Below are 14,495 nucleotides of genomic sequence, written 5' to 3'. Positions count from 1 at the left end.
CTTATAAAACTCACCATTAAAACCCATATTTTTTACCTTAAAACCTAAACAAAAAGATCCTTCCATAAACTAATCACTCTGCCTTCAGTTCCAAGCATTAAAATAACTTCATTACACATAATTCAATGTAGTTATACACATCACAAACATACAATTCCAACATATCAACAAAACATGATCAAATCCTCAATTTTATAAAATCTTCATATAACCAAACATAGACATTTCTTAGAGTTTACTATAATACATAGAGATACAAATTCTTCTAACATAATCACAAAGTAAAACAAAGGTTCTAGCTTCCCTTACCTTAGAAAACTCCTACAGCTCTAAAAACCTTCCACCGCAAGGAACTTCTATAACAACCTACAAATCATCGATTAGTGTTTGATGATAACCCTTAGAACCTCAATTGAACCAAGAATCAAGGAAGAAAAGTTCTTGACACATGCAAAACATATTTTTCTTTTGCATGATCATGAATCGAAGATACCAAGAAAAAAAAAAGTAAAAACTTACTTGCTCTAAATAGTGAATTGATAGGGTAAATTAGTATACCTTGTCGCAAGGATCGCCTAGACACCTATTGATCATTAAATAGATGACTTAGGAGTAAGAAATTTTAGAGAGATGATAGAGAGGTTAAGAGAATAGCGTTTTAGAGAGATAAACAATGTTTTAGGTAATGTTTAGAAAGATAAACAATGTTTTAGAGAGTTTAAAATTTTTTATTTATATTATCAACTTATTTTAAAATAAAATATTCAATTTTATTATTTTAATACATCTATATATGCTAATACTCTATTTTATATATTCTTACATTAGCAGAGATTATTCACTCATTTGTTATAGTTATAACTAAATTTGGATTAAGTATTGTTAATTTTTTATTTCTGAAAATAGTAACCGATGAATATTTAAACTATTGTTTTTAAATAATTTTAATTTTTCCATGTTAGATAAAAAAAATGTTATTGAATAAAAAAATTTAATATCAAATTAGAATAATATTAGTAAAAAAAAATAATGCCTATAATTTTCTATTATTGTTAAATGATAAACTTTTCTTAGATGTTATTTCAATTTATTAAAATAGAATTCGTATATAATCATTGTATATTGAATATTTTAAAAATAAATATTAAAATACTATTAACTATTAGTAGAAGATATTAGATTTTAAATTCTAGGAATTTAGAATGTAAATTTTAAAATATAAATATTACTTTTTACTTATTTTAATTTTATATATTCTTTTATTTCACTGTTATATAAAATGAATCTAAAAAAGTATTTTTATAATATATAAAATTATCATTTAATTTGGATATTTGACACAAATTCTTATATTTAAAATATTATTTTTTAACAATTTAAATTTAAATTTTTATAAATATTTCATAATACAATATAAATATGAATTATTTTTATCTTCCTATAAATGTTGAAAAATGCATCAAATTAAATCTATAAATATGATAATTTTTATTACAACTTATTATATTAGGCACAAACATGTTTTTCAAAATTATATATAAAATAAAATATATGAGATTTTTTATTTAATTAATAGAATGATCAATTGATTTAAAATAACATTGATATTTGTCTTCTATTATTATGTTTTTAATACATATAAACTAATTTATATGATGTTTTTAACATTAGAGGTTCTATTAGTTTCGATTATTAAATATATTCATCCTTTCAAATATATAATTAATGCAAATGTCTAGAAAATCATTAAAATATAATTAATTACAATTTTTTTCTATAATAAAGCTTAGGATAATGATATTTAGACAATATTTTTTTGACAACATTTGAACATTGATTAAGTGTCAATCTGTGATGGGTCAAAAATCACTCCACAATAATGTTTATGATTATTATTATTGATTGTGAAGTGATTTTTGACCAATCATAAATTGACATGTAATCAATGTTCAAATGTTGTCAAAAAATGTTGTCTAAATATCATTATCCTAAAGCTTAATAATCTCTAATCCTGAACACAATAATTAACTACCATACCTGCATGATCCTAATTTAGCCAACAATAAATTTCAAAACAACATCTAAACTGTAATCGATAAGTTATTTAAAACACAATAATTGCAATTCATCCCTCCACGATGATAACTAATGTATGACATTTACTTATAAATAGTTTGATATAATTCATTAATTAGAAGTGCAAATTGCAATAATTTAATGTGCATTTTTTCAAATAACATAATTCATTTAAACGTAATAATTAATTATAACTCCTCCCTCTTAATAAAAACCAATACTTTGTAACAATAAATATAATAATCATTTATAACTGATATATATTTAATTGGTTGATCATATATAATAATCATATAATCGATTTATTTTTTATAATTTAAATCCTTTTCGACTATCAATTGACTATAAACTGACAATTCTATAATATGAGAAGATCTTGCAGACAAAATAATCAAGATATTGTTTTTTTGCATTTTGGTTGGTGAATAGTCATGATAATCATATAGTTCATGTTATTCACATGGATGATTTAGAGATAGAAAGACAATAACAAGTGATTATCAAATTCTCTGTCAAAAATATTCAAATACATATTCTTTCCTTTCATTATGTTATAAGTTAAGTATAATTAATTTTTGTTGATATATTTTATGTATGATTGAATTTTATTTTTATATATTTTGTATTTTGACTTTTATAGGTAGTAGATGTTAAATATTACTTATTAAAAAATAATGTAAAATTTTAGTCTTACATAATTAATTTTATGAAATGCACTTGTAATGTGATTGACATTTATATGAATTTTGTTAGAAAAATGAGTTTTTACTTTTCAAAATCTTTATAAAATTCTGAATTATAAGCTTTCATCTTATCAACTCCTCGTTTCTCTTAATTATCACATCAATATCTTTCTTAAATCTATTTACTCGTCAACTTTAAATGCTCTTGAATATTAATCAAGACAAAAAAAATAATTCAATGTCTAGAAAATATTAAATATAAGTAATTACAATTTCTCTATAATAAAGATTAGTGAATGTAATCTTCAACACAATAGCCAATTATAACAATTGCTGCATGACAACATCTAAATTAGAATTACTAAATTATGTAGGATTATATATGTTTTTGTCCCTCAACTATTATGCAATTTTAGATTTCGTCTCTATTTCAAATTTTGGTACACTTTGATCTTTCACCTTAAGAAACTCTAATTTTTAATCCTCAAAAATCAATGACGTTAAATTTAATCTGACGTGACTAACGATTTATCACGTATGATGTCAACTTACTTGCCCATTATGTGCCACATTTGATACCAGCATTGTACACTTAAAAACTCTCGTTCTTTCCACAACCACCACGACCATAACTTCGTTAAACCACCACCTTCCACCATCATCGTTTTCATCTTTGCCACGGCAGGATCTTCATGCTACCATGGCAAAGCAAACTTGCAAACCCAAACCATCATCGCAAAGACAAATCGAAGTACAGAAACCTTCATCGTGCATAAGTTCATCTTGTTCCACCACCATAAAGACCCAAATTAGAATCCAAGAACACCAAAATTTCAGAACCCTAAATTCCCAATTTTCAGAAACCTCTAAATCGTGCGTCTTCCTTTTCATGGCAATCATCAATTTCAATTTTCCAAAAGAGAATTATTGTTTATGATTCAAGATTGGATGAAAAGGCGTTTGGAACATCTCCTACAGTGAAATTTGTTGTTGATGATGTAGATGCAGGGTCTTTGAACAACTATGAACCTCTATCTTTTCTCAAGGTTTGTGTTCAGTGTTGTCTTCTACAGTGAGGCACTGTTAATTTCACATTTGGTAACTCTTTGTGATGTGATATCATGACAGATATATGAGGCTGGGCATATGGTTCCTATAGATCAACCAAAAGCTGCACTTGAGATGCTTAAAAGATGGATGGAGGGAAACTCGCTACACAGAGATAATTAATCTATATACTTCTCAAAACCAAAACTAAACATACATTAATAGTGATCAAAATCATTAGGATAATGATATTTAGACAACATGCTCTTGACAATATTTGAACATTGGTTACGTGTCAATCTGTGATTTGTCAAAAATTACTCCACAATAGTGTTTATGATTATTATTATTTATTGTGGAGTAATTTTTGACCAATCACAGATTGACACGTAATCAATGTTCAAATGTTGTCAAAAAAATGTTGTCTAAATATCATTATCCAAATCATTTTTGTGTAAATTATATAGGATAATGATATTTAGACAACATTTTTTTGACAACATTTGGACATTGATTACGTGTCAATATGTGATTGGTCAAAAATTACTCCACAATAATGTTTATGATTATTATTATTAATTGTGGGGTAATTTTTGACCAATCACATATTGACACGTAATCAATGTTCAAATGTTGTCAAAAAAAATGTTGTCTAAATATCATTATCTAATTATATATACTACCAATACAACTTCATTATTTATTAGTATGGAACTTGTTCATTTATTACAGTGAAAAACTAACTGAGTTTGAGCAATTTAATAAAAAATAACGAGACTCTCATCCAAAAGCAACCATTAGAATTTGCAAGAATCACCATAAACAAAGAATCTAATTTTTGGTAATTGGCTATTTGCAGCACCATATAAAAGATTAAAAGCATAAAAGTGCATTTTATTTCCTCCAACCTTTTTGTTCATTTTATGCAACAATTAGAATGTGGATGGGAAGAGTGCAACAGAGATCACTTCAACATCACTGCCTATTGTAGGTGTTCTTGATTTGGTGAGAGTGATTTCTTCAAAAAAAACTTTCCTTGGTGGGGCTTTACTCGTTCCTTCATGAAATGATTACAGGTTATTATTTTTGAGATAATGGAGGCTGGAATTCGCCAATTGAAAATGAACCCCTCAAATTTCAAAGGCAAGATTCCTTCAGACGCTTAAACAACTTTGATTTCAGGATTATACTATTTACGTTATGATTTAATTTGCGCAGGGGAGGGGATAGCCATCATAGTGGACATCAAACCTCCTATATCATCATCACACCCAAATCTTCAAGATTTATGGCCATTGTTGATTGAGCTATTACATACATTTCTATTGTCATTCTGTCTCGGGCTATTCTTGTTTTTTATGGCCATTGCTTTTAGTGCGTGGATAAAGGGAAGAGGTTGGAGCTGTCCACGAAGTTGCAAACTAGGGTTTTGGGCTCGAAAGAGGGGGAATAGGTGGGAGAGCCAAGAGTTTGCAAGGTAGAAGGAGAATGAGAAAGAACGGGTTGCGGCAATTGCAGAACAGTGAGTTCGGGGGTCCGTGGGTTAGTGACTCTGTTTTTTACGAGACGTCGGCGTAGTGACATTTTTTACGGTATGAGGAGGAGAGAGGAGGTTTGGTAGCCGTGGAAGGAGGGAGAACCGATCTTTCCTCGCATTGACAAGACGGAGAAAAAAAGAAACGGAGGTAATGGTTGTGGATTGAGGAAAAGTTTCTAAGTTTACATGGCAAGACGATAGTTATCTCTGTCTAAGTTTAATTTTAACGGTATTAGTTTTAGATGATAAACAAATTATAATTTTCTTAATAAAAAGGATTAAAGTGTATTAAAATTTGAGAAATGGATTAAATCTAAAATTGTATAATAGTTGAGAAATTAAAAACATATTTAATTCAATTATTTAAAATACATTTATGCAATTCATCCTTCTACAGTCACATTCAAAGTATAACAGTTAAACAATTAATTATAATTAATTTGATATAATTCATTTATTTGAAATAACGTAACTCATTTAAACGTAAGAAGTAATTATGACACCTTTCTCTTAATAAAATAATAATATTTTTAGTAATAAATTGAATTACTATTTTCTGCTGATTCATATTATTCATTCAATAGTTTAATTCCTTCGTGACTGCAAATGGCTATAAAGAGACAATTCCATCCAACATGCACTCATTTTATTTGATAGGTAGAANGATCTTGTATAAGAAATGATCAAGATATTATTCTTTGTGTTGTGGTTGTTAAATAGCCATGATAGTCATCGAATTCATGCTATTCACATAGATGATTTGGAGATAGAAAGACAATTACAATTTCTTAACAAACCCCCACGCAAGAGTATTCAAGTACATATTCTTCTTCTATTTCTTTCTATTATATACTACTTTAGTTTGATTTCTTTATATATTCTATACTTTTAATTTTATAGACAGAGTTTGGATACATTGTTGATTGCGTTGATATTTATAAATAACCAGCATTTGACCATCCTTTATTAAAAGACCACAAATTACAGGTATATTTTATTTTTCTAATATCTTTAATTGGGTTAACTTGTGATCAATTTATATTATAATACTTGTTTTATTTATTTACAGAAAAAACCTAATTTTCAAAACCCATTTGAAAAGATTAGCGTGAATAATTCATCAAATGAATTCATATTTGGACTTCAAAAAGAAAAATGTCCAAAAGAAACTGTTCCTATTCGAAGAACAACAAAAGATGATCTTATTCAAGAAAAATCATCAATCTATAGTCAAAGCTTAGTTCAAGATGTTCCTGGTCTGCATGTAAGTTTTTTCTTATATTTTAAATTTTGTAATTTTATTTATACATGTCTCATTCTTTTTTATTATTTGAATAATTATTTAATTTAATTTTGTAGCTGGCAGAACTATATGTGAATGAGCATATGGGTCCTTTTTATCAAGTTAAGGGGATAAGCAGTGTTTATAATCCAAGAGTTCTTAAGAAGAATGTAAATCAAGAAAGCCTTTCTCATATATGGGTTGAGAACGATCACGGCACTAACAAAATCGCATTTGGATGGCATGTAAGTTTCAATTTATATAATTATTTTTAAGTTAAATATTTTTTTCTTTCCAAACTTTTATTAAAAAAATGTCTTTTCGTTCCAAAACTAGATTATTAAGTATTTCATTCTTACACTTTATATAATTCATATAAATATTTTCTTAACATATGACATGTGGAGATTTAATTATACTTCACCGTAGAACTTTGGAAAAGAGTTCTTATTTTACATAAATTTTATAAAGGGTTAAATATGTTTTTAGTCCCTATACTTTGGAGTGATTTTGGTTTTAGTTCCTCTTTCAAACTAAGTTATAATTTAATCATTCAACTTTAGAAAACTCTTGTTTTAGTCTTTTTTACCAAATTTCTTTTAACTTTATTTGTTGTTTCAAGCACGTTTCTCAGTTAAAATTGAAGCAAAAATATGTCAAACATTATAGCATTTGGATTGTTTACATTGTTTGAAACATTTTTCCTTCAATATTAACTGAGAAACACGTTTGAAACATTAAATAAAGTTAAAAAAATGTGGTAAAAAGGACTAAAACAAGAGTTTTCTAAAATTAAAGGACTAAATTATACCTTAGTTTGAAAGAAGAACTAAAACCAAAATCACCCCAAAGTATAGGGACTAAAAACATATTTAACCCTTTTATAAAATACAGAAACTAAATATTTTATTATTTAAATTAGGAACAAGATATAATTATTAAAAATAATTTAAAGACTAAAAATATATTTAATAAAAAAATATAACTCTTTCCCTGTATTTCAATCTATACTTAATGATTTAAATTGTGTTAAAGGTGGCTCCACAATTTCATGGTCGTGACACTGGAACTTATCTCTTCGCAGCATGGACAGTAAGAAGAGACTTATTTACTTGTTTTTAAGCTTTACTTATTTTTCTTCCAATAAAGATCCTTAATATATTATCCTAAAAAATGATATATTATGGTATATGTTAATTTTATTTACGTAGTTATCTAATATTGATAAATGTTGCAGACGGATAATTTCAACCATACAGGATGCTACAATCAACAATGTCGAGGCTTTGTCCAAACTAATCGAGCTAAGTTCCTCGGTGTACGCTTCCCCAAGACATCTGTCTACGGAGGAACGACGATGGAGATTGCAATTTCTATTACTGTGGTCGAGTTAACAATCAACTATGTAGTACTTTAGTATGAAATGTTAAGAATGATGTTATGTAATTGACAAAAAGTATATACATTTTCAGGATCCAGAAAGTAAAAATTGGTGGTTGAATATCGCTGGGGAAGATATTGGATATTATCCAGCAAAATTATTCCGAAACATGGTCTCAGGAGATCGAGTGGGGTGGGGCGGAAGAACAAGGACTCCTGGTGGACTTCCTAGTCCTCAGATGGGATCTGGAAATTTGCCAGATGGGAACTTTCAACATGCAGCCTACTTTAAGGGTATGTCATTTACAGATGATTTAAAGAGAGATGTCGAACCTAACAAACACGATACAGAGAAAATCGTCGACAGATCTGATTGTTTTGATCTCGAATTCTATTATGGTCTCCAAGACTTCGGAGATTCTCTTCAATATGGAGGACCCGGTGGCGTCTGTGGCGATTGAAAACTGTCTAAGGCTTCAAAATGAATCGACCCATCATCTCAAATTCATCCATCCATCAATAAACATTATACAATATTCAATACTGGCTTTTGCTTCTAAAACTTTAATTATTTATGTCCTCTATACTGTTTTTTTCTTCTTTCTCTTTAGCTCCCCATCCTCCTAAATTTCGTCCAAGTTTTATATTTTTTATAAAAATATAAAGTTAAAACATAATGAATTTTTTTCTAGTTTTGAAACTCCGACTCATGATATTGATAAAGTTTTGTGAATAAATAATTCATTTTACGTTAAATTATTTTATCAATGAACCAACAATAATTTTATATAATTGGTAATCATTATATGATAAAAGTTATTATATATCTAAACAATTTTTGTTCATTATATACCAACTAGACATGACACTATGACAATTCTACAAAACTTTTTATAATAGTTCTATAAACATAAAAAAATGAAAGTAATATAGGAAGTCCATATTTTCGTCCATTTTATTTAATATGGAAATCTACTTTTTCGAATGTTTAATATGGTGAATTTTCGTAATTTTTGTTTAATTTGATTCTTTTTTTCTTAACAACGTCTAAATCATTTACGACACAGTATTTATGTGAGTATTAGTGAATGAGGTGTTTGTTTTTAGTATTTGTGGCTCGTCCAGCTTAGTATTAACATTGACACATGATAATCTTTAACCTCCCAACACATAAATCTAGCCACCACTGTCATCTACCACGCACCTCCACCGCACAGTATCAGCGACGCACCACAATGAAACACTTGCACTCACAAATCAAAAACTAAGATATAGAGTACCTTAAATAAATCCCTAAATAAATCCTTATCGTTATTTCATAAACAACTTAGAATCAAAAACTAGTGTTCAATTCCCATGTTTCCTTCTATTTCCCACATAATAAAAATAAAAACAAAATTTCATCCAAACAACCAAAAACATTCATTATCTATTTTAAAAACAAAATACCTTGAATGCAATTCTAGTAAATTCAAGGTGAAAACCCAAATTGTAGAAAGAAGGTGAAAATAAAAGGCATGAATTGAAGACGAATGAGATATGGAAGGTGAGAGAAAAGAAAGGGAAAGTGGAAGTTTGAAAACCTAGTATAGACAAAAATCTAGGTCAGAAAAACGAACACATCGTTCACTCATTGCTCATGTGGACACTATTTCGTTAACGATTTAGACGCCGTTAGAAAAAATGACTAAATTGAATAAAAAATACGAAAATTGAGATCATATTAAACAATAAAAAGGTCGAGTCCCACGTTGAATAAATTAGACGAAAATAGAGACCAAAAATCGTATTAAGCGTTTAGAAAATATTATAATAATTATTTATAGTTATTTTAATTTTCACCTTTTGATTTTTCTCTTTTTAATTATTTTATTAATTTATTAAATATGTTTTAAGTGTTATTTATGTTTAATTTATTAAACATAATATTCACTCTTTTTTTTGTCCTCTGTATTATTATTATTTTTCTTTCTCTTTAGCTCCCACCCTCCCAAATTTCGTCCAAGTTTTATATTTTTTTAAAAGTTAAAACATAATGAATGTTTTTTCTAGTTTTGAACCTCCGACTCGTAATGATGTATGCAAGGCAAAAAATGAAACTTTGAAGTATAGGCAACATGATAAAGTTTTATGATTGAATAATTCATTTATGTTAATTTATTTTTATCAACAGTGAACCAATCATATTTTTATATAGTTGGTAATCATTATATTGGATTTCTAAAAGTAAAAAATTAAAGCAATTGGCTTGCTGTTAAATTGGTTAATTGGGTTAACTTTCTCATGAACTATCAGGATGAAACCGGAGTAATTCTAAGAGGTGATATATGCATATAGTTTTAGGTGGAAAATGTTCAATTAAAACATAAAAAATCAAGGTTTTCTGAAATCTAAAATTAAAACTTACCAAATTAATAAAAAAATATTATTTAAAAATTATAAATGATTTTAATTAATAAAAAAAAAAAGTAAAAACATGAGGAGTGCAAAACTTAATAAGAAAAGTCATTAATTCCATACAAATTCATTTTTTTTTTCAATTTTTTTTGTCAAAAATGGCTTCTTAATCGATTACAAGTCTCTGGTAATCGATTATCATGCTTTAAAGTCATTTTTGGAATGCACGACTTCAACACTGATCAAATAAACAGTGTAAAGTTGTATAGGGAGACACGACTTTTTCATTAGAAATCGTTTGGATCCTCACGACTTCTCTATTCTCGTAATTAAACTTTTTTTAGCTTATTCTCGTAATATCTTGCACTAAAAACCAAGTTTTTTGACATTGCTCCTACTCTACATACTTTACTTTTGATGTTCACCAACTCAGCCTTAAGCGACTCAAACCCAACAAGCTAATTCAAAAAGCCTTTTCAATCAATTTGAAAGGAGAATACAACATTCCATAAATTCTTCAAAAAGAAACCTATGGCATCCATAGAAACAAAAATTGGTAACAGAACAAAAAAATTCAATATCTCAACGGTATATAATTTACATTTATATAAATTATTATTTTACTATAATATAATATTTAAACATGTTAGTGTAAAGGAAAATGCAGAAAGCAAAATTGGTTCACCTATTGAATTTCATGCTGCAAGTGGATTTTCTTTTTATGCCTTGAATAAAATTTAGGAATATCAAGAAGGATAATGATATTTAAATAATATTTTTTTGACAACATTTGAACATTAATTACGTGTTAATCAGTGATTGGTCAAAAATTACAGATTGACACGTAATCAATGTTCAAATGTTGTCAAAAAAATATTGTCTAAATATCATTATCCTATCAGGAACTTGTATATTTATGGATAATGATATTTAGACAACATTTTTTTTTACAACATTTGAACATTGATTACGTGTCAATCTGTGATTGGTCGTAAATTACTCCATAATCAATAATAATAATCATAAACACTATTATGGAGTAATTTACGACCAATCACAGATTGACACGTAATCAATGTTCAAATGTTGTAAAAAAAATGTTGTCTAAATATCATTATCCTATATTTATATTCCATGCTATGAATCATAAATAAGTTAATTAACATTCCAGATAAGCTTCATAATCTTTTATTACATCATAGAATTATACATTTTGGACAGTGCCTAACCTATCTATCACTTATTCTGCATAATCTTCTTCAAGAGAAACTTTAGTTAGCCTGTTTGGCAATGATTTATCACTATTACTTGAAACTTTTCTTCTCCCAATTTTACGCAGATGAGATCTCAACATAGCTCTTGCTAGTTCTTTTCTCATGTTCGATTTGGTGAGAGTGATTTCTTCAAAAAAACTTTCCTTGGTGGGGCTTTACTCGTTCCTTCATGAAATGATTACAGGTTATTATTTTTGAGATAATGGAGGTTGGAATTCACCAATTGAAACTGAACCCCTCAAATTTCAAAGGCAAGATTCCTTCACACGCTTAAACAACTTTGATTTCAGGATTATGCTATTTACGTTATGATTTAATTTGCGCAGGGGATAGCCATCATAGTGGACATCAAATCTCCTATATCATCATCACACCCAAATCTTCAAGATATTTTCCTGGCATTGAGGGGACGGAGGATAAAAAGAAACGAAGATGTACATGGTTGTGGAAAAGAGTAAGAGTTTCTAAGTTTACTTGGCAACACGTTAGTCAGCTCAGTCTAATTTTAACAGTATTAGTTTTTTAGAACAAAAAATTACAGTTTCTTTAAGAACAAGAACAAAATATATCAAAGTTTAAATGAGAAACTAAATCTAAAATCGAAAATTGTATGATAGTTAAGAGACTAAAAATATATCTAACCCAATTATTTAAAACACATTTATGCAATTCATCCTTCTACAACCACATTCAAAGTATAACAGTTAAACAATTAATTATAATTAATTTGATATAATTCATTTATTTGAAATAACGTAACTCATTTAAACGTAATAAGTAATTATAACACCTTTCTCTTAATAAAAAAAAAATATTTTTAGTAATAAATCGAATTACTATTTTCTGCTGATTCATATAATTCATTCAATAGTTTAATTCCTTCATGACTGCAAATGGCTATAAAGAGACAATTCCATCCAACATGCACTCATTTTATTTGATAGGTAGAACGATCTTGTATAAGAAATGATCAAGATATTATTCTTTGTGTTGTGGTTGTTAAATAGCCATGATAGTCATCGAATTCATGCTATTCACATAGATGATTTGGAGATAGAAAGACAATTACAATTTCTTAACAAACCCCCACGCAAGAGTATTCAAGTACATATTCTTCTTCTATTTCTTTCTATTATATACTACTTTAGTTTGATTTTTTTATATATTCTATACTTTTAATTTTATAGACGGAGTTTGGATATATTGTTGATTGCGTTGATATTTATAAACAACCAGCATTTGGCCATCCTTTATTAAAAGAACACAAATTACAGGTACATTTTATTTTCCTAATATCTTTAATTGGGTTAACTTGTGCTCAATTTATATTATAATACTTGTTTTATTTATTTACAGAGAAAACCTAGTTTTCAAAATCCATTTGAAAATACTAGTGTGAATAATTCATCAAATGAATTCATATTTGGACTTCAAAAAGAAAAATGTCCAAAAAGAACTGTTCCTATTCGAAGAACAATAAAAGATGATCTTATTCAAAGAAAATCATCTATCTATAGTCAAAGCTTAGTTCAAGATGTTCCTGGTCTTCATGTAAGTTTTTTTCTTATATTTTAAATTTTGTAATTTTATTTGTACATGTGTCATTCTTTTTTATTATTAGAATAATTATTTAATTTAATTTTGTAGCTGGCAGAACTATATGTGAATGAACTTATGGGTCCTTTTTATCAAGTTAAGGGAATAAGCAGTGTTTATAATCCAAGAGTTCTTAAGAAGAATGTAAATCAAGAAAGCCTTTCTCATATATGGGTTGAGAACGATCACGGTACTAACAAAATTGCATTTGGATGGCATGTAAGTTTCAATTTATATAATTATTTTTAAGTTAAATATTTTTTTCTTTCCAAACTTTTATTAAAAAAATGTCTTTTTGTCCCAAAACTAAATTATTGAATATTTCATTCTTACACTTTATAAAATTCATATAAATATTTTCTTAACAGATGACATGTGGAGATTTAATTATACTTCACCATAGAACTTTGGAAAAGAGTTCTTATTTTACATAAATTTTATAAAATACAGAAACTAAATATTTTATTATTTAAATTAGGAACAAAATATAATTATTAAAAATAATTTAAAGACTAAAAATATATTTAATAAAAAAATATAACTCTTTCCCTGTATTTCAATTTATACTTAATGATTTAAATTGTGTTAAAGGTGGCTCCACTATTTCACGGTCGTGACACTGGAACTTATATCTTCGCAGCATGGACAGTAAGAAGAGACTTATTTACTTGTTTTTAAGCTTTACTTATTTTTCTTCCAGTAAAGATCCTTAATATATAAACCTAAAAAATGATATATTATGGTATATGTTAATTTTATTTACGTAGTTATCTAAGATTGATAAATGTTGCAGACGGATAATTTCAACCATACAGGATGCTACAATCAACAATGTCAAGGCTTTGTCCAAACTAATCGAGCTAAGTTCCTCGGTGCACGCTTCCCCAAGACATCTGTCTACGGAGGAACGACGACGGAGATTACAATTTCTATTACTGTGGTCGAGTTCAGAATCAACTATGTAGTAGTTTTAGTTTGAAATGTTAAGAATGATGTTATGTAATTGACAAAAAGTATATATATATATACATTTTCAGGATCCAGAAAGTAAAAATTGGTGGTTGAATATCGCTGGGGAAGATATTGGATATTATCCAGCAAAATTATTCCGAAAGATGGTCTCAGGAAATCGAGTGGGGTGGGGCGGAAGAACAAGGACTCCTGGTGGACTTCCTAGTCCTCAGATGGGATCTGGAAATTTGCCAGATGGGAACTTTCAACAT

General features: G+C 27.7%; 1 protein-coding gene across 1 annotated transcript; it reads left to right on the top strand.

The window, feature by feature from the left end:
- Positions 1-11,878: 11,878 nt before the first annotated feature.
- On the top strand, positions 11,879-14,251 carry LOC106763332. The gene is made up of 8 exons (XM_014647533.1): positions 11,879-11,884; positions 12,003-12,130; positions 12,684-12,780; positions 12,864-12,950; positions 13,033-13,227; positions 13,324-13,491; positions 13,864-13,920; positions 14,066-14,251. The coding sequence occupies exons 1-8, from the start codon at positions 11,879-11,881 to the stop codon at positions 14,249-14,251; spliced, it is 924 nt and encodes a 307-aa protein (XP_014503019.1).
- Positions 14,252-14,495: the final 244 nt, after the last annotated feature.

Source organism: Vigna radiata, chromosome 6 (genome assembly GCF_000741045.1).
Source record: "Vigna radiata var. radiata cultivar VC1973A chromosome 6, Vradiata_ver6, whole genome shotgun sequence".
NCBI classification, from domain to species: Eukaryota; Viridiplantae; Streptophyta; class Magnoliopsida; order Fabales; family Fabaceae; genus Vigna; species Vigna radiata.
Note: the sequence above shows the minus strand (reverse complement) of the source record. Positions and strands in the feature narration are given on the sequence as shown.